Genomic DNA, 24,126 nt, shown 5'->3' with positions numbered 1-24,126 from the left:
ACTTACTCCTTCCATGGCTTTAAAAGAAAAGAAAGAATCTATCTCAATTGCCTTGGCTCTGGAAACAATAGTTAGAGGATAGAAGGTGATTTCAGAGCTCATTTGTTTTTGCAGTGCACAAGGCCCTTTCTCCTCACATCATTTTCTAATATTGTATTGTCAGCCTCTCGGACTATAAAACTGACGAGTAAAAGCCTCAGTTCCACTTGAAATAGTAAATAAATAATAATAATAATACAATCTTTTCCTTTTCTTTTAGCCTGATCTTCAAATGAACCAATTTTGTTTCTTCTGACACCGTATTTCCTGCTGTTGCTGCAGTTCTTTTTAAAACGAGAGGCAATGATTAGCTCACTTGCTCCCACAAATAGTATTAGGTTTGGAGCTCAACTTTGTTTATGGTAAATTCCCAGCTTCAACCTATATACCGAAGGAAGGGGAAGGGGTGGGATCTAGTGGTCAGAATGTAGGGCTAGGCCCAGAGTCAGGAGTGCTGGGTTCTATTCCAGCCTCTGCTGCTGACTTTGTACATAAGGTGGAGCAAGTAATTGAACCGCTCTGTACCTCAGTTTGCCCAGCTGTAAAATGGGATGACATCATGACAATGTTGTTGTGTACTTGTGAATCACAAGCAGCCCCTTGGATTTCCTCAACAAAATGCTTCACTGTGATAAAACAACAAAAACAGAGTCCAAAGAGTGAGTGAACAAACCAGCAGGGTAACCAGATTCCAGACAGCTCGGTCTGCTTTGAAGTATCCTCCAAGCTCCTGCCCTATACAACTACCTCTGTCTACTTAGAGACAGCTGCAGACTAACACATTATGACAGCTAATGTGTCACCAATTTTTGCTGTTCCAAAGATCATTTTTGCTTACAACACAGTAACTCAGACTTTGAGGGGCCCAATTCTCTCAGCACCGGGCTCAGATCCAGCACCCCATATTGCCCCAACTTAGATCATATTCATGTACTCTGAGGCAAGTCAACCCATTAATTTCTGAACTAAAAGTTAACAGTGAAAAGCACAGAACTCTGTATTTACCTTCCTCTTGAGGGTACTGTAAGGGTTAATTAAGGCTTATAAGGAGCTTTGATATATTTGGATGAAAGGCAAATGATTAGTATTACAAATAGCGCCTTGATAAATAAACCAGTGGATGCCTGATGAAACTGTCATCACCGCTCATTTTCTGAATGCAAATGTTAACCATGATCGATCCCTGCTCCCAGCGCATACGCTCAGCACATACCATATGAAAACAAAGAAAAGAGCTCAATGGAGCCATTCTGGAGCCTGGATACCCAGACAAACGAAGCTCCAGGAGCCACACGTATATACTGGGCCATTAGTGGCACAGTCTTTTATTGCCTTCAATTGAATAAGCTGCCTAAGAAAATAGCAACCCCACTGCCATAGTCTGTTATCCACAGCTGAGCAGCTGACATGGAGGTACATCTCCTCTTGTCTAATGTGTCCAGATACAGACCCAGTGCAGGGCTATCTTCATTAGTCTGGAGACAGACAGTCTTAGGGTCTGTCTACATTATAATCAGGAGGTGTGATTGCAGCATGTGTAGACATACCCAAACCAGCCTTGATCTAGCTAGCTCAAATTACAATGGCAGTGCAGCCGCATGCGAGCTGCCAGAGTACAGACCCAGTGGCCCAGGCAGCTTGTACTCGTTTGACTAACAGTAGCTAGCCACCTTAGCTAGAGCAAAGCTCTCTCAGGTCTGTCTACATGCTGCTAGCATACCTCCCCATTGCTGTGAAGAAATACCCTGAAACAGCCATTCTGGGAAGAGCGAACAGTCCATCAGCTCAGTGGCATATTGACTCTGGAACTTATGATGCCAATTGGAATTTCAACGTTTTAAGCAGCCTCGTGGACAACAGTTCACAGAAATATTAGATGATTAAGAGACCTTGTGTGAGATATGCCACCCAGATCACAGCTTGATCCAAGAATCAGAAAACCTACTGTATATGTTGTTAATGCCACCACCACAGATTATTTGTCCTGAAATAAGTTATCCTTTGTTTACATTCTGCCCTTCCACTAGATTGGTCAGCTTCACTTATTGTTTCAAAATAATATGCTACAGCTGCAAGTGTACTGCTGGCAGAGTGTGCATCCCCTCCTAGTGGCTGACCTAGTAGTGGATAATAGCCCACAATTGCTACTAGCTAATGGAGTAATTCCTTTCATTTAAGTGATAGAGATCTGTGCTTTGGTGTTGAAGGTCCTGGTTTCAAGTCCTACTGATGACCCATGTGGGAACTCATTAGACAAGCCATGAAAAAAGTCAAACTAAGTAGCCTGGTTTGGAAAGGCCAGAAGAAAGGGAGAAATAGATTATGAAGAGCTGGGACCTAAAGTGTTCCTCAACAGCTAACAATGATGGAGGTAGTATCTGTGCTGCGCCCCACCTTGAAGGGACTCGCCCACCTCTTGTGACTTACATTCACAGCTTGGGGTCATGTCTGATCCGTGGTTGCTTCTGGCTATTCAGATCACAGCAGTGGCCAAGAGTAATTCCCAACCATCATCTGCTTATAGCAAGGAGAATGGAATCCATTTTCTCAGATGGGAGACCTCAGCAGAGTGATCTGTGCATTGGTTTCCTCTAGACCGGTTCACTGTACCACACTCTGTCTAGGGCTGCATTCTCACGCAACTTGGAAACAGCAATATAGAATGAGACTGCCTGGTTACTTGGCCACACTTCTGCAAGGAGCACCTTACACCTGGGCTGAAGTGGCTCCACTGGCTTCTACTTAGTTACGGGGTGCAACTCAAGATGGTATGTGTGACCTAGGAAACCCTCTATCAGAGTTTGGGACATGCATATCTTAGAGACCTGCTTTTCTTCTTGAGCTTTAACCCAGCAGGCATTATGAGCCTGGATGCTCAAGCAAGGTAGGAGACTCAATGGAGAGCTCTCAACTGCCACCCAACCAAACAGCACTCGAGCTGGCTTTCAGGGCACATTGTAAGATCCCTTGATCCAGGCTTAAGGGACCCTGCACTGCAAACTTTGCTCAGGTGAGTAGGCTTTACACACATGCACAGTCCTATAGAAGTCAATAGGAGTACTCCTGTGAGTAAGAATTACTCACATGAGCAGGGCTGACAGGATCAGGCCCAGCCCGAGGGGAGGGGCTAAACAGGCGAGCAGGCAGGTACTGCAGGAAGGTCACTGATTCCGCTTTGGATTGCTCTGAGAGACGTTTTTTAAATACTGACTTGTGCATGTGCTTGGAATCTAATGATAAGTGTCTGGAACACAGCAAAATACATGTAAACAGACAGGCAATCAGCAATCACACGAGCCCCATTGGGAGGGAGACGGCTGCCGTCTCCATTCTTAACCAATGGAATTGGACAGAAGTCAGATGTAAAACATTCTCAGCTACATCCCATTCATCTCCCATAGCAAAGGCAGTTTAGTGGCATCACCGCACATGCACTTTGACAATGCTGTTCAGAAGAGACCTTATAAATCCCTTTATAAATTAATGAGGGGACAGATTCACAACCGATGGAATTCAGCACAGCTCCACTAAAGGCAATGGAACAAGGCCAATTTATACCAGCTGAGGATCTGGCCCAGGGTCTCTTTCCCAGCTGATCTTCCTGTTACATTGACTCCCGCAGCGGCTTTGGAACCAAGAAGAGGAAGAGGGAGAGAAAAATCAATTTAATTGCAGCTTAGTAAGCAAATGTGCTAAGTGTTGCTGGCAAAATGTGAGCACTTTATTGTGAGGGGAGGGGGGAATGGCTCTTTTCATTGCATGGGAAAGTGGGGTGATGACAAATCTACCAGGCTGTCATCTGGTTTTCACCCCTTCCCCTTCTTTAAACAGGAGGAAGCCTCCAAGAGGCACACAGTTAGTGGTAGATATTTTGTGCTTGTACTATTCCATTTAATAGTCAATCCACTGCACCCTTTGTTGTTATCCGACACGTAATTACCCTTTCATGCAAAGCGTCTCTCTTTAGCAGATCCCAGTTTTGCTTTCTCCGCAGATACATCCCAGTGATTGGTTTTATTGCACCAAATGCTGGGCTGTCCTCGTGGAAGGGGAATGGCTCTAACTACATTTCTCTTGCACAGCTGCAGCACGTTGCCTGTGCATTTTTTATTATTTCTCCCATGTTTTCTTTTCCATCCGCACAGAGACTCGAGCTAAGAAAAAGTACCAAATTGGCATCCTCCAGGGGCGTGTGCGCTGCCAACCCTAATACCATCTGCAGAGCTTGCGTATAAAGCAACATGCGTGCTCCCAGGGACTGTGTTTTAAAAAGAGCTTGTTCAGTCGTGTGCAAAATACCGCACCCGCCACGGGGATTACGACATCGAGCTGAGAGGTAACACCACTTCTAGGGGCTGATCCTGCTCCGCTGAAGTCACTTCAAAACTCCCATTGATCTCAGTGGGCCAGGCTCAGCCCCTGAATGACTAAAGGGCTGACTGTAATGGGGCTGCTCACAGGTCTTGGTGCTAGAGGAAAGCAGGGCTCTTCGCTCCGGAGCTGAAATCCAACACTCATTACAGCCAGTGCCTTCTGCCAAGCTTTGTGGTTCTTTGGTCACAAAAGCTGCCCAGGCAGCTCCTTCCAAACAGCTGTCCTATATCTGGAAAGTTGTCATTCCCTTATTTATATCCTGAGTAAACAACGTGCGTCCTTCCCAAAGAACAACAACGCTGCACCAAGTACACCTTTGTATAAAATCTCTACTCAGCGTATCAGGATAGAACAATGATGTCCCAAATACATTGTATATACTTCACTGTATGGTGCTGTTATGCAGAACAACACTGCTCCAGGTATTAGACCTAAAATTTGTATACATACCTGTGCCTTATACATGCATATTTACCCGGGTATTGGCCTGTAAATATCACTATAAAGCACTGACAGTTTTTTTTAAATGGTTCAATAGACTGTACCTTATATTTTCTGCAAAAAGATCTTATTCCTGTGACAAATTACTGTGGTAGGGGAGGAAAACAGGGACTTCAGTTGATGGTGATCACCCTCACTCTTTGATATGGAAACTGGTGTGAAGATCTTCCCACAGAGATGATGCTTATGAAAGGCATGAAGCCACTGCACCAAATTACAACGTATACATTATATATGTAGGCACCCTCCAGACATGCAGATAGATACAGTTGTGTCCCAAAGGGTTTATAAGCTGAAAGCAATTTGGGGACAGATTTTCAGAAGAGCTCACTCAGCAGGTTGGGTTCTTCAGAGCTCTTAGGGCAATCTGGTCATCAGGGTCACAATGGGAGCTGCTGAGCAGCAAGCACGTTAGACAGATTTGGGGCCTAAGTGACAGCTGAGCCCCAGTTGCGCGTGCTGAGCACTTGAAAAACTGGCCCTAAGGTCTTTGGAATAAAACGAACAGTCACTTCTCCTGCCACCTCCGAGATGGAACAGAGCAGCTGTTTAGCTGCACACATTGCCGTGCAATAGTGCAGGCCAAGAAATGGAGAGTACTATTTCCACCTGGAACTTGAGGGGGAAGTTTAGGTAGGCGGGATGCATTTCTCGGAATTTTACCAGGATACCAGGGTTGCAAAGATGCCAGGAGATTTTGCAGGACAGCACCCCTAGTACTCGGGTCAGATACAAGGCTCAGCACTGAATCAAAGAGGACAATGCCTCCTACTAAACTGCCACCAGCACTTCCTGCAGCATCTAGGTCAGTGGTGCTCACTGCATCCCTCATGGCTCTAAATCAGGGATGTCCAAGGCCAACTGTGTTAAGAAGAAAATCTATATTTGATTATAAACCGAATGTGTGTTCCTTGAGCTTCACCCTGTGATTTTTTAGCTGACATGTCTGCATCCCTCTGAGGAGGAAGTAGAGGGCCCTGCCTCCCTAGCTACCTCCAAGAGCTTCCTCTGCTGCTCTAGTAGGAGCCAAGCCAGGAGTGCTTCCAGCACCAGCTGCAGCTGCTCACCAGCCCCCCTGTTGGCCCCCTTCTGCCTGGCCGGGGAAGGAGAAGAGTAGCTCTTGCTGCACTGGAATCAGCGCTGGAATATGGAAGTCCCAAGAAGATGAGAATAGGAGCTCTCCTGGTTCTGCTAGAGCTTAGGGGAATGCCTGACAAAGGTCCTCTCCCCAACACAGCCACTCGGGTTACCCTAGAAAAGAAGAAGCTGAGAACCAACACCAGACAGATGAAAGGGAGCAGAAACCATCTGCAACTCCACTCCCAGTGTTTCTCACAGCATTGGGGAGTCCTTAGCAGGCACAGAGCCAGCACCTACACCTCTCTCTCTCTCCACAGCCCCTCGTGCAAAGGTAGAGAGGCAGGAGCATGTTGCATTAGGACTATCCCCGGTTGCCATATGACCCCTAATGGACTGTTGCCAGCTGGCACAGGTTACAGCAACCCCTGAAATATCAGCATTCTGGCTGCGTAGCACAAAGAGAGCAGAACAGGCCAGACACTGCCCCACAGTGCTGATTGTAACTACCTGACCTTTCTGAAAGAGCATTTGGCCCTCAGACTGGCCACTGCCGATCCAGGTGTTTCAGGAAGGTCTCCCATCCACATACTGCTCTAGTTCAGAGCTACTTAGATTAGGAATTCTGACAGGATTAACCCAGAAGAGCAGACAACTGCATAGCCCTGAAGGAATAAAGATAAAAAGAAACACGGGAGGAAGTGACATAAATCTAACCCTCCTGCCACTGAATATATAGAAGTTCTTTTAAATAGTTCAACTGCCTTCTTCCCAATGATCAGAACCATATCTTCAGAGTATCTCTACCAGGGTCCTGACAAGGGCAGTCAGGACCAAAAGTCAGAGCAGGGTCAAACCTAAGGCTGAGAGTAGCAGGGAAGCTTGCAGTCAAGTTCCAAGCCAGGGTCAATAGCAAGGATCAGAGTATGAGTCAGGTTTCAGGTTCCGGGGCTGGAGGCAAGGTCCAAACTGAGCTGAGGTCAAAGCCAGGAGTTCAGGATCAAGAATAGTCATGGTAGTTATAGCAGATTCACACTGTTGCCTGGAACCTTCTTGGAACGACCCTTAGGTTTGTATAGGGCAGGGAGCCAATCAGGAGCCATGAGGCTTCTGCCTGTCAGACCCCTTGAGGTGGGACTTCCCATGGTCTGTGTCCACAGAAGCTAATGGGTAGTGAGACACAAATTACCATAGTTACAGCCATTGCTGGGTGGCCGCCTGGAGGTGTTCATTAGCAGCTCTGTAGGTCTGTGTTTGAGATTCAGTGGGCCTTCCAATCTCAGTCCAAGAGTGAATGGCTTTGAATTTTCTTGGCAGTGTTGGGACTTCTCAAAATCTTTGTGCATTCTCTCAGAGAAAGAAGAAAATTTTCTTCTCCTTCCTCTAAAATGTCAAACAAAAGGTTTTAACCGCATCCAAGATTTATTGGGCTTCTTCTGAGTAAACAGCCAGCAATTTTTTACCTTTTTAAAATTTTTCTTGTTTTGCAAGTACAAAGCAATGGAAGGTTCCTGGATGCCCTGATGCTCATCACTTCATAAAGCAAACAGGCCTTGTTCAATCAATATTTATGCCCCTATCACTCACAGCTGCCCCATGAAGCTGTAATGGAATGGAATGGGGGTAAATTCATTCATTGTAATTACCAGTAGAAAATTAACAAGGTTTTCATTTACTGACTATTGTTTTTCAGATATCTCAGAGAGACCGCTCATGTGCAGTCAATAGATTAATTAAACAATACAGATAATATAAGCCTGACACCATTTGTCCATGACAGTTTTATGATTCTTATAGCTAGCTGAGTTTTGCCTGACCACTTGGATTGCTAAATTCTGATGGAACTTTGTGTCCCGCTCAATGTTCAACAAAGACACAATTGTTAGCAACCCGGGTGGATACTGTGGAGGAAAACTATTTTCAAAGCCTAGCTACAGTTAGGAAAATGACTGAGAAAACAGCTCCTTCTTATTCAGCAGGTCTGCTCCTTGGCTCTGCCTAAGTCACACGAACACAAAAATGAGTGTGTTGTTTTTTATCACTGTTAGACATGCAGTTGAAATACAGGTATGGGAGCGCAAACTAGATTCGATTCTGGCTCACGCATCACCAGTTTGTTAGTGTTCTAGCTAGTCCTGCCTTTACTCCTGGACATTTCAGGGAGGGCATTCATTGACAAGTGTCATTATAGGTCCCATCCTGTGATCATCAAAGTCAGTGCCAAATCCCCCACTGGCTTCAACAGGCACAGGATCAAGCCCTCTATTATGTTAAATTGGCAGGCTAGTGTTCATGTTGGAATAGGCAGTTCAGTTAATTAATGTGTTAAGATCTTAATTTTGGCAGTGTACATTGTTGTTTTAATCTATGTTAAACACCTCCAGGAGACTGGTGCTGTAAAACCTGGAGAAATTAAAGGAAGAAAGATTATCAGCTGAACTCTGGATGCAGAATCTTTCCAGCTGGTGCTGATGCAGAAAGAATGCAATGTGCTATTCAGATCCCAAATGCAGAACTGGCAACCGCCTTTCTGACTATGGGCCCAACCTTGCAGGGTGCAGAGCAAGGGTGCTGGAACCTTTGTAGAAGTGTGTGTGGGGGGTGCACAGCACCCTCACCCACCCCAGTTGCTTCCAGAAGGAATTGTGGATCCTCCACAGCTTATAGGACGCTCTGATCACTTCACAGGATCAGCTCCCCACACACACTGCATTTTAACATTAACCACTCCCTTTTGTTGAACAAACTATATCTACAATAATAGTAACAGGACATGTCATGTCATATATTTTGTGGTTTATTTTTCTATACTCTCCAGTGTTTGTAACTCCTCCTTGGAAACTTGAAAATAACATTTGTTTCTCCAGGAGGTTTTTAATTCCATGTTTCTTACCATAACATTAACAAGGCCTTGTTATTTTTGATAGTTGGAGAGTCTTCTGGAATGTCCAGATGGTTCAGCGCCACTCATAAAGGTCCTGATCTCCTCCAGAATCCATCAGCTATGCTTCATCCATACACCAGCAGGAGTAACAGGGGGCTTCTTTCCCTTTTAAAGCCCTCCCAAGCCTTGCCTGCCCCAGAAAGTGAGAGGCCAACCAAGCTGGAAACCTGACCACTGCCAGCATCAGCACAAGCACTGGGAATTGGTTTGCCAGCTCAGTGCCACTAAGCAGAGCCCACTGCATGTATTCCTCACAAACCAATCTGGGAATTTACTTGTAATTAATCCAGCATTTCAATTCCTCTCATTATTTCTTAATCTAATTAAGTTATTAATTTCTGTGTGTTTTTTTTAAATGAGAGAAAGACAAAACTCCTGTATAAAACACAGGGAGGCAGTGCTGTCTAGTGGTTAGAACAGGGGCAGGGACTCAGAATTCCTGGATTCTGCTCCAAGCTCTGACACTGACACACTAGGCGATTTTAGGTAAGTCATGGATGACCTGATTTTCCAAGGTGCTGAGCCACTCTCTCTCCCTTGAGTCAATGGGTGCTGGACATGTTTAGCGCCTTTGAAGGCCTCAGTTTGCTCCTCTGGAAAACAGAAGGGGCAGGGGGGATTGACTGGCACTGATTAATGCTTGTGAAGTGCTTGGAGATCCTGAAATGAAAGGCTCTGTAAGTAAAGAATATAATCACTGAACCTCAGCTGATCAGAAACACAGAACTGCTGTACAGTTGCTCCCTCGTAAACCATCCAGCAGACAGAATTAATTTTACTAATCCCTTGCTTGCTAACTGGCTCACCTGATTAGGTGCCTGCTAGACAGCAGATACTAGAAGACAGTCACACCATTCCAGCGGGGCTCGCCGCACCCACCTTCCTTCACAGCTTGATGGGACTCCAAAAAGAACAGAAGAGAAGCACAAGAACGTTTTCCTTAGCCAGGCAAATAAGATTCAAACTGTCCTTTGCAAATGCAAGTGGCAACAGTAATAACAGCCTGGATGGACTCGGGACTTCATTCAATAACCAGCTAGGCGAGGCATCGCTTATAACTTTGAGTGGGACACATTTTTAATTCCGTGCCCCATTGTTACTATGAGGTTATTGCTTAAAATAAAGGCCTCAGCAAGAAGTCCCCTGCTTGAGTAAAGCACGGCTGGCCTTCCTTGGATGGAGGAAATGTTCCATGGCAGCTCCTGAATGTGATAAAGGGCTGGCTTGATGCAGCCATTAGCCAGTGACGCTCTGAATTAGGAAGGAATGAAGAAAGTGACTAGAAGAAAAGTGGGCAAGGCTAGGAAAGAAGCAGAGAGAGGATCAATAAGGTAATAGTTACGTTTACACTGCAGCTTGGACCATGCTTCCCAGTGTGGCTAGACAGATACGCTAGCTCTGCTTGAGCTAGTGCCCTAAAAATACGCATTGTAGCCAGGGGTAGCAAAGGCGGTGCCTCATACTAGCCACCCAAGTACATACATAGGGACTCCACGGGTTTGTACTCAGGTGACTAGCCCGAGCTGCGGCCCATGCTTCGCCAGCTACGCTGCTATTTTTAGCGCACTAGCTCAATCAGAGCTAGCGCGTGTCTGTTTACCCATACTGGGAAGTCTGGCCCCAGCTGCAGCGTAGATGGAGCCTCAGAGTGTGGTGTAGGGAGATAAAAGTAAGAAAGAAAGAGGCGGTGAAACCAGGTAAAATAAAACAAGCATGCTCTTATCCATTCAGCCAATAGAATATCAGCATAGGGAAAGCCTAGCCACTGAGATAATGTCCTGGACTCCCACGTAAGAGACTCGGTTAGATTCCTTAGGATGCTTGTCACAGGGTCGGTAGCTCACCACTGTGGCGCCTCCTCCTGGCCGCTTCGGGGAATTAGTTTTGTGCCAGTAGAGCGCCCTCCCTGGGTGGCGTTCCGCCTGTCGTCGCGCCTCTGTGGGGGGCACGGACTTGCGTTGCTCCCGACGTCGGCGTCCTCTTCCGGAGCACTGCCCTCCGACAGTGTCCCTCTGTCCAATCACACCCCCTTCCAAAGGGGGGGGGGGTGTTAAACAACAGTGCCACACCCTCAAGTCCGATCCTCGCAGTCCAGGACCTGGTGTGGTTCTGACCGGCCGCTCCCTGCGGCCTGTGGCTGTGCGCGGGGTAGCACAGCAAACAAAGGGGGAAAAAGGGGGGGGGGGGACTCAGGCCCACCCACTACTCTGAGTCCCGGTCCAGAGGCCCTCGTGTGACAGTCTCACTGTCCTCCTACTCCTTACTCCTCTAACTACCCCTCTGGACCGCTTCCCCAACAGCCCTTCACTACGGTAGGCCTCCTCCTCCCAGGCCTGCCGCCTAGCAGGCTATGGAGTAGGGCCTTCTCCCACTCTCTCAGGCAGGCCTGCACTGCGCTGTCCGTGGTGCTGGCCTCCCAGCTCCGGAGACAGACCTTCCCCTCTGAAGGCCTGGGACAGACTGACTGCTCCTGCTCTGGGCAGCCTTTTATATGGCTAAGCCGGGCTCTGATTGGCTGGCTCCAATCTGTCTTCCTATTGGCTCCCAGTAAGCCCTCTCCTGATTGGCCGCGCGTCTACGCAGGCGCCTAGGCCTGCCGCAGCCCAGTCTCTCTAGGTGTGGGGTAATCGCCCCACCACACACCCTCCCCCTTAAGAACCCTCCGGGGGGGGGGGGGGTTATCCTAACCGGCCTAATGGCCTAGAGCACGGAAAGCAATCTTTGTCCCGCAGCGGCTCAGCTTACCGGCTCAAAGTCTAGAAACTTAGCCCTTGTCACTGGGCCTTATGGCCTACTGGCCCCAAAGTTCCGGAAATTAGTCTTTGCCTATGGGCAACCCGGCTTATCCACCGTCTCAGCGGGGGGGTCCCACCGAAACACGCTGAGGCTTACCGGGTCCAATGTACCAGTCCGTCTCGTCCCTTAAGCTGCCTCCTATCTGCTCCACTGCTGGAGTGTCCCACGGGTCTCCTGATTCTCCACAGGTCTCGTGGTTCACCGCCTCGGCTGGTCCCCCCCAGAGTGAGGCTCCCTCTTGACCTGGAGAAGTCGCAGTCCTCGGCGGTTCCAGGAGTGTGGGCTGGTCCTCCACCAGGGCTTCCCGCAAGGGTTCTCCTCCCACGGCCATCTGCCTAGGCTGGGGTATGTTCCCTCCTCTCGCACTCTCTGTGCATTTGAGACACACCCCGTACAAGCGTGACGGATCCTCTGCCGTCAGGGCTAACTGTTTAAGGCCTCGGCAGTTGGGGGGGAGCCTGACAGCCCCCTCACGGACCACCCCCTGCGCTAAGGATCCCCCTCCTTGATCCGATTCTTCGCCCTCCTCCCCTAGCCTGGAGAAGAAATCGGCGTTAGTATGGGCCTTACCCGGTCGGTGGAGCACCTGGAAGTTGTAAGGCTGGAGGGCGAGGTACCACCGCATAATTCTAGCATTCGTGTCTTTCATGCTGTGGATCCATCGCAAAGGGGCGTGATCCGTGATTAATTTAAAACTATTCCCTAACAGATAGTAACGGAGGGCGTCGATAGCCCACCGTACCGCCAAGGCCTCTTTCTCTATTGTTGAGAAGTGTCTTTCTCGGGGGAACAGCTTCCGACTTAAATACAGTACAGGATGTTCCTCCCCGTCTACTTCCTGGGAGAGTACTGCGCCCAGGCCGACTTCCAAAGCGTCTGTTTGGAGTATAAACTCTTTCGTGAAGTCGGGGTGCCGTAGTACTGGTTCTTGAGTGAGCCGTTCCTTGAGTGTGTTAAAGGCTCGCTCGCATTGTGTAGTCCACTGTACCTGTCGAGGCTGGGAGTTCTTCGTTAGATCTGACAGGGGGGCGGCTATGGATGCGAAGTCTGGTACAAAACGACGATAGTACCCAGCTAATCCCAAGAACTGACGCACTTGTTTCTTCGTTGTGGGAGTGGGTACATCTCTGAGGGCTTGTACCTTGCTAATCAGGGGTGTTAGTTTCCCCCCTCCTACCGTGTATCCCAGGTAGGTCACCTCTTCTTGGCCTAAGTGACATTTCGCCGGGTTAGCTGTTAGGCCGGCCGCCCTGAGGGCTTGTAGCACTGCTGCCAGGTGGTGTAAATGGCTCTCCCAGTCAAGGCTATAAACCACGATATCGTCGATGTACGCCGCCGCGTATTGGTCGTGGGGCTGGAGGACCTTGTTCATCAGGCGTTGGAACGTGGCTGCGGCTCCGTGCAAGCCGAACGGCATGGTTACGAACTGGAAGAGGCCGAAAGGCGTAGGGAAGGCCGTCTTTGCTCGGGAGTTTGGCGTCAGTGGGATCTGCCAATATCCTTTAGTTAAATCTAAAGTTGACAGGTACTTGGCTCCTCCGAGGCGCTCTAACAGTTCATCCACTCTCGGCATTGGATAGGCATCAAAACGAGAGATAGCGTTGACTTTTCTGAAGTCGATACAAAACCGGGTCGCCCCATCTGGCTTCGGTACTAAGACGATAGGGCTTCGCCACTCGCTCGTCGATTCTTCTACCACTCCCATCTCCAACATCGTCTCCACCTCCCGCCGGATGGTGTCCCACATTTTCTTGGGTAACGGTCGATGGTTGTCCGTCACTCTCTTCCCGGGGTCTGTGGCAATATGATGACTCATTAGGGTCGTCCGGCCTGGGCGGGCCGATAATACATCTGAGAACTTCTCCACCATCTGTTGCAGTTGTCCTCTCTGTCTGGGGTCGAGGCCTGACCCCACTACAGCCGGTCCGGGGTCGGGAAGATCTCCTGCTAGGGGTCCAAGTTCCGCCTCTGGGGTGGACGGGCCGATGAACATGGCTTCCCGGGTCTTCCAGGCCTTTAAGAGATTAATATGGTAAATACGGGTCTCTTTGCGTCGACCAGGTAGTCTGACCTCGTAATCGACTGGTCCCACTCGTCGGATCACTTCGTAGGGACCCTGCCATTTGGCCAGGAGCTTCGACTCGGAAGAGGGCAGCAACAGCAACACCCTATCGCCTGGGGCGAACTTCCTCCCTCTTGCCCTTCGATTATAGAGGCGCTCCTGACCTGCCTGGGCCCGTTCCAGGTTTTCACGGGCGAAGGCCCCTAACGTTTGGAGTCGCTCCCGGAGCTGTAGCACGTATTGTGTGGTCCCAAGGACCCGTGTCTCCTGTGCTTCCCACTCCTCTTTCAGGAGGTCCAGTATTCCTCTGGGCTGCCTGCCGTATAGGAGCTCGAAGGGCGAGAACCCCGTCGAGGCCTGTGGTACCTCTCTTATCGCAAACAAGAGGGCCGGCAACAAGGTGTCCCAATGTGAGAGGTCCTCCTCCACAAACTTCCGCAACATGGCTTTTAGTGTACCGTTGAACCGCTCTACCAAGCCATCGGTCTGCGGGTGGTACACCGATGTCCGGAGGGTCCGGATATGGAGGAGGCGACATAGCTCAGCTATTAACTTGGAGGACACATTGGTGCCCTGGTCCGTCAATATTTCACCGGGTATCCCCACCCGGGCAAAAATCTTTACTAGTTCACCCGCAATGGTCGGTGCCGTCGCTGTCTTTAGGGGCACGGCTTCGGGATAGCGTGTGGCGTAGTCCACGACTACTAGTATAAAGCGGTTCCCTGTCTTGCTTCGCTCAAGGGGGCCGACGAGGTCCATCCCGATCCGTTCAAAGGGTACCCCCACGACTGGCATGGGTACCAGGGGTGCAGGAGCTACCCCTTTCGGTCCGGCTCGCTGGCATTCTGGGCACGAGGCGCAAAAGTCTGCCACTTCCCGGTGGATGCCTGGCCAGAAAAACCGGCGGGCCACCCTTTGTAGGGTCTTCTCGCGTCCCAGGTGTCCAGCCCAAGGGTTCGCGTGGGCTAAGTGGAGGAGGCCGGCTCGCAGTCTCCGGGGGACCAACAGCTGGCGGAACGTCTCACGGGTCTGGGGTTCCTGCGCTATTCGGTACAGGCGGTCCTGCCATACCTCAAAGCGGGGGCCCTGCAGAGTCCGTACCGTCCCGTCCCCCTCAACAGCAGGGTTGGTGGCTTGTTCCCAGGCTCGGCTTAGGGTTGGGTCTTCCCGTTGCTCACGTAAGAAGTCCCCGTCGCGCTCTAACTCTACCCGGGCGTCCTCCACCGAACGGGGTCTGTCTCCCGGACAACTCGCAGGGGTCTCTGCCGTCGAGGAGGTCCCCTCGCCGGGGTCATCCCTTAGCCTGCTCCCCAGCAGCCCCGTTCCCGGTACTATAGTCCTGTCTGGTCGGGGCTTGGGTGGCTGATATCTTAGGAGGACCTCTCCGAAGCCGGGCCAATCTCGTCCCAACACCACCGGGTAAGCCAGCCTAGGGGCCACTCCTACTCGGAGACCCTCCTCTCGGCCGCCTACTCGCATCTTGACCCAGGCTGTGGGATACTGGCGGATGTCTCCATGCACACACTGCAGGTAGATCGGGGGCCCCGAAAGATTGAGGTTCGGGACCAGCCCCTCTCGTATGAGGGTCTGACTACACCCCGAATCTACAAGGGCATTGGTGTGGTTCCCTTCAACCTGGACCGGGACTATCAATTTTCCTACCCCTTTCTGCCGTGCCCGTTGTCCGGCCATCCAGGCCTGCCCGTAGCTGCAGTACAAAAAAGGGCAATCTCGCCGGAAATGTCCCTCTTGACCGCAGCCCCAGCACCTCTCTCGGGTTTCGGCCGGGCTTGGGCGTCCTCCGGGGGGGCCTGTTCGCTCCGGGGGCTGTTGCTCCCTTCGAGTCGCCACCGGCAATAACTTGGGTCGGGGTTCAGGGTTGGAAGGTCTCGGGTGGCGATGGCTGTTGCCTGCCAGTGGTCCAGAGGCTCCCGCCCCATGAGGATTCCCCTTCTCTGCACCGCCCTTGCGACCAAGGCTCTCGGCTGCTTGGGGTGGTGCCTCTGCCCCCTCGGCGGATAAGTAGTCCTCCATTAAGGCCACTGCTGCGGAGAGGGTGGCCGGTCGATGCCGTCGCACCCAGGCCCTCCCTCCCGGGGGTAGGATCTGGGTGAACTGCTCTAAGGCTACCAGCTCCGCCACCTGGGGTCCCGTCAGGCCCTCTGGGTCCAACCATCTCCAGCAGTGGTCCCGGATGCGTTGGGCCACGGCGCGGGGTCGGGCCCCCGGGGGATACTGTTCTTTACGGAGACGCTGTCGGTAGGTCTCTGGGCTAATGCCGGTATGATCTAGGATGGCCGCCTTGACTCGGGCGTACTCGAGTGCTTCCCGGGGGTCGAGGCTCCGATATGCGGCCTGAGCCTGCCCCGTCAAATAAGGGGCTAGTAACGTGGCCCAATGTTCTGAGGGCCACCGGGCAGCAGTCGCCACCCGTTCAAATGTGACCAGATAGGCCTCTGGGTCATCCTCGGGCCCCATCTTGGTGAGGCGTATCGGTAGGGTCCCTGGGGTATCCCCCAGTCCGGTTCCCATGGGGGCGGCAGGGGTGCCTCCTGCCGGCCGTAACAGTGCGGCCATCTGTTGCACCAAATGTTCCTGCTGCACCCGCTGCTGGGTGGCCAACTCTCGGAGGAGCTGCTGCTGATTCTCTTGGTGCTGAGTCATCAGCAGCTGCTGCTGAGTGGTCATTTGCTGCAGCATTTGCATCTGCTGCTGGTGCTGCTGGGCCGACTGCTCTTGCTGCTTCTCTAGCAGCCATTTTAGTAACTTCTCAGCCTCCATGTTGGGGTTCAGCGGGTTACTCCCGGTTCAATCCCCTCAATCTGGACCCCTTTGGTGGGTCCGGGTCTGTACCCACAATCCGGGTCGACCGTCTGTCTGCGCAAGACACTGTTCTGGGCAATAGTCCGCAGTCTTGGCGCTGACCCCTCGTCTCAGGGGCGGACCGCTATGCCCGCATTCTCCACCACGTGTCACAGGGTCGGTAGCTCACCGCTGTGGCGCCTCCTCCTGGCCGCTTCGGGGAATTAGTTTTGTGCCAGTAGAGCGCCCTCCCTGGGTGGCGTTCCGCCTGTCGTCGCGCCTCTGTGGGGGGCACGGACTTGCGTTGCTCCCGACATCGGCGTCCTCTTCCGGAGCACTGCCCTCCGACAGTGTCCCTCTGTCCAATCACACCCCCTTCCAAAGGGGGGGGGGGTGTTAAACAACAGTGCCACACCCTCAAGTCCGATCCTCGCAGTCCAGGACCTGGTGTGGTTCTGACCGGCCGCTCCCTGCGGCCTGTGGCTGTGCGCGGGGTAGCACAGCAAACAAAGGGGGAAAAAGGGGGGGGGGACTCAGGCCCACCCACTACTCTGAGTCCCGGTCCAGAGGCCCTCGTGTGACAGTCTCACTGTCCTCCTACTCCTTACTCCTCTAACTACCCCTCTGGACCGCTTCCCCAACAGCCCTTCACTACGGTAGGCCTCCTCCTCCCAGGCCTGCCGCCTAGCAGGCTATGGAGTAGGGCCTTCTCCCACTCTCTCAGGCAGGCCTGCACTGCGCTGTCCGTGGTGCTGGCCTCCCAGCTCCAGAGACAGACCTTCCCCTCTGAAGGCCTGGGACAGACTGACTGCTCCTGCTCTGGGCAGCCTTTTATATGGCTAAGCCGGGCTCTGATTGGCTGGCTCCAATCTGTCTTCCTATTGGCTCCCAGTAAGCCCTCTCCTGATTGGCCGCGCGTCTACGCAGGCGCCTAGGCCTGCCGCAGCCCAGTCTCTCTAGGTGTGGGGTAATCGCCCCACCACAATGCTCTTCTCACCAGTGTAGATCAGGAATGCTTTGCCATGGAGGTTGATGAATGGAAACACCTCATTTCTCCATTAGGAGTGGCACATCCAGTTTATCCCATTATTTTACAAATGATGTTTCTGCCATTACAATATGAGCTCCTTCTAGGAAGTTGGAGAGGGTAAGGAGGAACTATCTGCATATTTCAAAAGTATTGCTTGCTACTGGGTTAGCAGCTAGCCAGAATCCAAAGTACATAACCTCGTGGCCAGAGGATTGTACTGTCCTATGCCCAATCACCTGTTCTCCCTTTATTGCTGCTTCACTGGCTTTGATGCATATATATGAAACCAGATTTGGATCCCTTAAGAGGGGTTAAATGAAGTGACATCATGTTCCTTTTCTCACAACTAGCTCATATTTCATATTACTCAAAAGTAGTTTCCGAAGCCAAAAATGTAATGCACTAAAAAATGAATCTGTACTCTATGAATCTCAGGGGGATGCAACTGTTTTGATGGAAAATTCAGAGGAAATGAAGGAGAGGCAATTTCAGCTGTCAGATTTCTGGAGTTATGGCAACTTGGCAGGTGTAACTTAGAAATGTAGGGCCTGATCCTGTAGTCATGAGGAAATTACCCTTGACTTCAATAGGAACAGGATCAGGCCAGTAACAAGGTTAGCCGTCCAAAGAGCAGGGGAGAACTACATCTGTATGTGTTCTGTGGATATTCAAAGTGGGCTGTAAAATGAAGAATCAATTCTATTGCAACTGTTGTTAGGTAAAAAGGTTCATTTGAAGGAGAATACAGTACATCATGGCTGACAAGTGAGTTTTTATTTTGCAGTTTTGAAGAGTGCATTTTCAATACAAGCCTATTTACCCAAAGGGATAGTTATGGTTAAGAGAGCACTTTCATTCTAAACCTCTGTTTCCAGTGACTTATTACCTTCCCCCACAAAAATGATCTTTGGGCCTGAAATTGCACAAGCTCATTCTCCCATCCTAGATAGGTGAGATTATGGAAAGCCTGAAAAAATCCATTCAGTCATTTTTGTTTGAAAAAAAGCATGAAAAACCAGTGACTTTTGCCACATGAAAACCAATGTATTTTTACCAATTTAAGAATTTTGTAATCAGTGATTTGGATTTAAAGTTCCAGAGTTAGCATATACATAGCCATTTGTGAGGAATAGCTTACACAGACACAGCTCATATAAAAATCATGGGCCAGATGCCAATCTCAGTTACACTGGTGTAAATCTGGAGTGAAGGCCTGATCCAAAGCCCTTTAAGATCCCCGTTAACGTTATTGGCTTTGGATTTCGACCAAGTCACTCTAGATGTACAGTGGTATAATTAAAATCAGAATCTGGTCCCATGTATTTCAAACAGTCAGTTCTTTACCAATGTTAGTACCACCATAGGTTATTAAAATGGAAAGAATTTTGAAAAAGTTCCTGGTTTATGCAGCTTGTGTACTTTTTGCATTTCATGAAGTTTGGACTGTGAAACTAAACTGGTCAGTTTCAGTTTCTGTTTAAAGTAAGTTGCAGGTTGCAGTCTCATGTACTGTACAGTGCTGTTCTTTGGGCTCAGACACTGCAAGGGAATGCTCAAGTCCAACCGGAAACTGCTTTCTCTGGGGTGACCAGATGTCCTGGTTTTATAGGGACAGTCCCGATATTCTTCTATAGGCTCCTATTACCCCCGATTTTTCACACTTGCTATCTGGTCACCCTAGCTTTCACTGAGACAAAAACCAATTTCATTGAAATATTTATATTCATATTAGGATCCCGACTTTTTTGTTTAACTACATAAGTGTAGTGATTTAAACCAGTTGATGGCATCTGCGGCTCTGCCACGGACTCACCATGATGGACAAGTCCATTAAATTCTCTCTGTGTACTTCTCTGTCTTTAAAATGGGTATAGTCATGCCTACCTCAGAGGAGGGTTGTGAGGATCATTCACTTATTGTTTATCAAGTGCTTAGAAATCCACAGATGAAAACTGACAGTGTAAACAGCTCTCCTTGTGTGCTACATGTCCCCCTTTGTGCCTGATCCACAGAAGACACAGGTCTGCTATAATAGCCTGCTAGGGGACTTGGCCCGGATTCAGCAGCCCATCTGTACTCCACATAAACACATGCCCGAAGTTAAGTATGTGCTAAGTCCCAGTGCGCTTTGCTGAATAGGGGTGGATTTAAGCACATGCTGAAATGCTTTGCTGAATTGGGGCCTTAGCTCATTTCACACTAGAGAGACTCATGCTTTTAGCTCTGGAGCTCCAGTCATTAGTGATGACGACCATTACAAGTGTGCAAAGTTGTATTCATTACTATGCTGAGTGCATCATTTTCTTACCAATTTAGTTATACACCAAGCACAGAGCTATCCAGAGCATTCAATTCAATTACTATTTTAAATTTAGAGTACAAGGTAGTGTGCTCACAGCAAACCAAATAACAAGAAAAGTCTATATACCTCTAACAGGCAAATATTAAACTTGAGACTGATATAGGGAAAAGGGAGTGGATAGAGACGTTAAAACTTTTGGCACAGATCGTATAAGCAGAAAACTAGAGCATGATAAAACTATCTAGCCGTGGTAAGGCCTGGTGAGGTCATATTTGGAACACCGAGCGCAGTTACAGTCAGCATATAAAAACAAGTAGCATAGGAATGAAGATGACACAGCAGACAGAAAAAATTATACATGGACTTGAGAATCTTGGTTAGTCAAAAAGATCATAGAAACATAGGCTGGCATTCTGAGAGAATACTTTAATTCCCAAGGCCAACAGAACAGCTAAGGGCTACAAGGCTGAGTACAGTGGTTTCAGACACTGACAAGGTGGCATGAACTTCAGAGAAGGCATCCAACCAATAACAGGAATTGAAGCAAGAATGCAGTTGATCTAATTTACCTCGATTTCAGTAAGGCATTTGATACAGTTCCACATGGGGAATTATTAGCTAAATTGGAAAAGATAGGGATCAATATGAAAATTGAAAGGTGGATAAGGAACTGGTTAAAGGGGAGACTACAACGGGTCATACTGAAAGGTGAACTGTCAGGCTGGAGGGAGGTTACTAGTGGAGTTCCTCAGGGATCGGTTTTGGGACCAATCTTATTTAATCTTTTTATTACTGACCTTGGCACAAAAAGTGGGAATGTGCTAATGACACAAAGCTGGGAGGTATTGCCAATACAGAGAAGGACCGGGATATGATACAGGAAGATCTGGATGACTTTGTAAACTGGAGTAATAGTAACAAGATGAAATTTAATAGTGAAAAGTGCAAGGTCATGCACTTAGGGATTAATAACAAGAATTTTTATTATAAACTGAGGACGCATCAGTTGGAAGTAACAGAGGAGGAGAAGAACCTCGGAGTATTGGTTGATCACAGGATGACTATGAGCTGCAAATGAGATATGGCCACGAAAAAACCTAATCTGGTCTTGGGATGCATCAGGCGAGGTATTTCCAGTAGCGATAAGGAGGTGTTAGTATCGTTATACAAGGCACTGGGGAGACCTCATCTGGAATACTGTGTGCAATTCTGGTCTCCCATGTTTAAGAAGGATGAATTCAAACTGGAACAGGTACATCTACTAAGATGATCCGAGGAATGGAAAACCTGTCTTATGAAAGGAGACTCAAAGAGCTTGGCTTGTTTAGCTTAACCAAAAGAAGGCTAAGGGGAGATGTGATTGCTCTCCATAATATCAGAGGGATAAATACCAGGGAGGGAGAGGAATTATTTAAGCTCAGTACCAATGTGGACACAAGAACAAATGTATACAACTGGCCATCAGGAAGTTTAGACTTGAAATTAGATGAAGGTTTCTAACCATCAGAGGAGTGAAGTTCTGGAACAGCCTTCCAAGGGGAGCAGTGGGGGCAAAAGACATATCTGGCTTCAAGACTAAGCTTGATAAATTTATGGAGGGGATGGTATGATGGGATAGCCTAATTTTGGCAATTAATTGGTCTTTGACTATTAGGGGTAAATATGCCCAATAGCCTGTGATGGGATGTTAGATGGGGTGGGATCTGAGTTACTACAGAGAATTCTTTCCTAGGTGTCTGGCTGGTGAGTCTTGCCCACGTGCTCAGGGTTTAGCTGATCGCCATATTTGGGGTCGGGAAGGAATTTTCCTCCAGGGCAGATTGGCAGAGGCCCTGGTGTGTGGTTTTTTTTTTTTTTTTTTTACTTCCTCTGTAGGGTGGGGCAAGGGTCACTTGCTGGAGGATTCTCGGCACCTTGAAGTCTTTAAACCAGGATTTGAGGACTTCAGTAGTTCAGACATAGGTTAGGGGTTTGATACATGAGTGGGTGGGAGAGATTCTGTGGCCTGCCTTGTGCAGGAGGTCAGACTAGACGATCATAATGGTCCCTTCTGACCTTAAAGTCTATGATTCTATGAATGTGGGGCAGGATTCTGATCTGACTCACACACATTGGTATAAATCAGGAGTAATTTCATCGAGAGCAATGAAGTTACACTGATATAAAGCTAGCTAGGGTAAGCAAGAGGAGAATCGGGTCCATCCTGAGCAGACAATACACAGATTAAAAACTCTCAGAGGCAGCAATAGGCGCCACTAATCTGACTCGGAGAAAGGAATTAAGCAAATAGCGAAGACGAGAAAATACTTGCTGTATGTACTTTATACAACTGCAAAACCTCTGGAGAGGGAGCAATCTGGGAGGGGCTTTCTGGCGCCCACCCCGCTCCCAAACATGTCTTACGGGGTCCTTATCTCAGCGTTCACAAATGCCCGAATGCTCAGGTCGGGTCATATCCTCCAGGTTTTACACGGGCAAAAGTCCCGCAGATTGCAAGGAAACCAGCGAGCTAATCTCCAGTCCCATCACAGCAAACGCTGCTTGCCTTTGGGCTATCGCTAGGCTGCCGTACAATCCTGTTCGTTCCTCCAGCCCTACACACATTCAAACCCCTTGGGGGAGCAGGAAGAGATGGTGGCAGGGGCTTAATGGACAAATGTAAGCCACTGGTGATGGTGCTCTCAGTGCATCACGCCCTGGTTTGGTTGCCTTCTCTAAGGGAAGTAAGAGCCTAAAGGACTTGACTGTGAAACTGTTGCAAAGAAGTTGGCACCCAGTTCCCCAAGCCTGGCGTACAGCATGAGCACAGGGGCAGGACGGGCACCGAACCAAGCGGTTCTCCCACATGTGACTGTTCCCAAAGCTGCACGTGTGCTCGGGGCATTTCCCCGCGGCCACTTGCTGGGGCTGTAGCCCGCGGGACAGCGGGGCACACCACACTGCTCTTGCAAAGCCCCCTCGCGCCGATCCGGGCTGGACCCCAGCCACCAGTCCCCGAAGAGAAGCGGGTGCTCGTTACCTTTGGCGTCTGCCCTTCGGGTCCTGCCACCTCCAGTCTCCTCCTCGCCCCCAAGAAGAAGAGGAGAGCAGCGATCCACAGGATCCCCAAGAGAGACAAAGCCAGCCGGCGACTCGGCCGTCTCATCGCTCAAAAGTCCCGCCTGGCGGCGAGGCGCGGGGCAGAGGGGCTGGCACCCTCGCGGCGGGCGGGCGGGGGGAGCACTACCAGCGGGCTGCTTCCCCTGCGCGGGGCATGGCTGGAGCGGGGGCTGCTCCGAGCCTGGGCGGAGACAGAGAGCGGCGAGCCCCGGGCTGGGCGCTGCGCGGGGCGGGGGAGGAGGAGGTACCGGGGGTGGAGAGGGCTGGGGAGCGGGGAGGGAGAGGCTGGCTCAAAGCGGCAGCGGCTCACCCAGGGAGCTGCGGCGCCAGACAGTGTCAGGCTCCCCGGGAGGCAGGAAGGTGTCGGTGTGTCTCTGACGGTGTCACCCTGGCTGGCAGCCCCGCGGGAGCAGGGGGAGGCGCTGCCGCTGCCAGCCACGGCTCCTTCCCCCAGCGCCGCCGGGATCACACCGGCTCAGCCCTCCGGGTTCTGCGGCCGCTGGGCCGGGCCCTGCGGCTCGGGGCGAGCGCTCGGCTCTGGGGCAAGGCTCCGCTGCGGAGCGGGGCGGGTCCGGGGAGATCGGGGATAGGAAAAGCTCCGAGCCCACCGGCCGCGGGAGCTGCTGGCGAACCGGGCTGCGGGGCGGGGGCCCTGCAACTTTCCAGCACTTCCGAGCTGAGCGGGAAGCCTCCAGGTTTGGCTCAAGTCTCCGGGGCAGGGGCAACCTGCAGCCAGGCAGCCTCTCACTGCAAGCTTGAGCTGACCGGCTCGTGCCAGGCCGCCCGGCCAGTGCTGTGCACGGCGCTGCTCGCAGCCCACCATGGGAAAGGGGCTACTTCCAGGGGCAGGAGATTTACACTCCAGCAGGGTCACTCTGCCCATTACAGTGCGCCCGATTCTCCGCTTCCTGCACCCGGGTAACTCCAGGAAAGGCGGTGGAGCTACCGCCTGCCTGAGGTTGGTGTGCTGAATAAGAGGAGAATCAGGTTGTCTGTGTGCGAGTAGCCTTCTCGTTCATGGGTGATAGCCTGTGGCCACCCTCCTGCCTAGGGTGATTTAGGGTTTTTAAAGGGGGGGGGTATTTCAATGGTGGGGAGGG

At 50.4% G+C, this 24,126-nt stretch overlaps 1 protein-coding gene across 1 annotated transcript in view; it reads right to left on the bottom strand.

The window, feature by feature from the left end:
* The window catches only part of GALNT14 (polypeptide N-acetylgalactosaminyltransferase 14), a 193,982-nt gene extending 170,791 nt beyond the window's left edge, over positions 1 to 23,191 (bottom strand). Inside the window, exon 1 of the mRNA XM_054023906.1 lies at positions 22,947 to 23,191. Within this exon, the coding sequence (XP_053879881.1) occupies positions 22,947 to 23,072 (126 nt within the window). The 5' untranslated portion in view covers positions 23,073 to 23,191. The remainder of the gene's footprint in view (positions 1 to 22,946) is intronic.
* Positions 23,192 to 24,126: the final 935 nt, after the last annotated feature.

Source organism: Malaclemys terrapin, chromosome 3 (assembly GCF_027887155.1).
Source record: "Malaclemys terrapin pileata isolate rMalTer1 chromosome 3, rMalTer1.hap1, whole genome shotgun sequence".
NCBI lineage: Eukaryota > Metazoa > Chordata > Testudines > Emydidae > Malaclemys > Malaclemys terrapin.
Note: the sequence above shows the minus strand (reverse complement) of the source record. Positions and strands in the feature narration are given on the sequence as shown.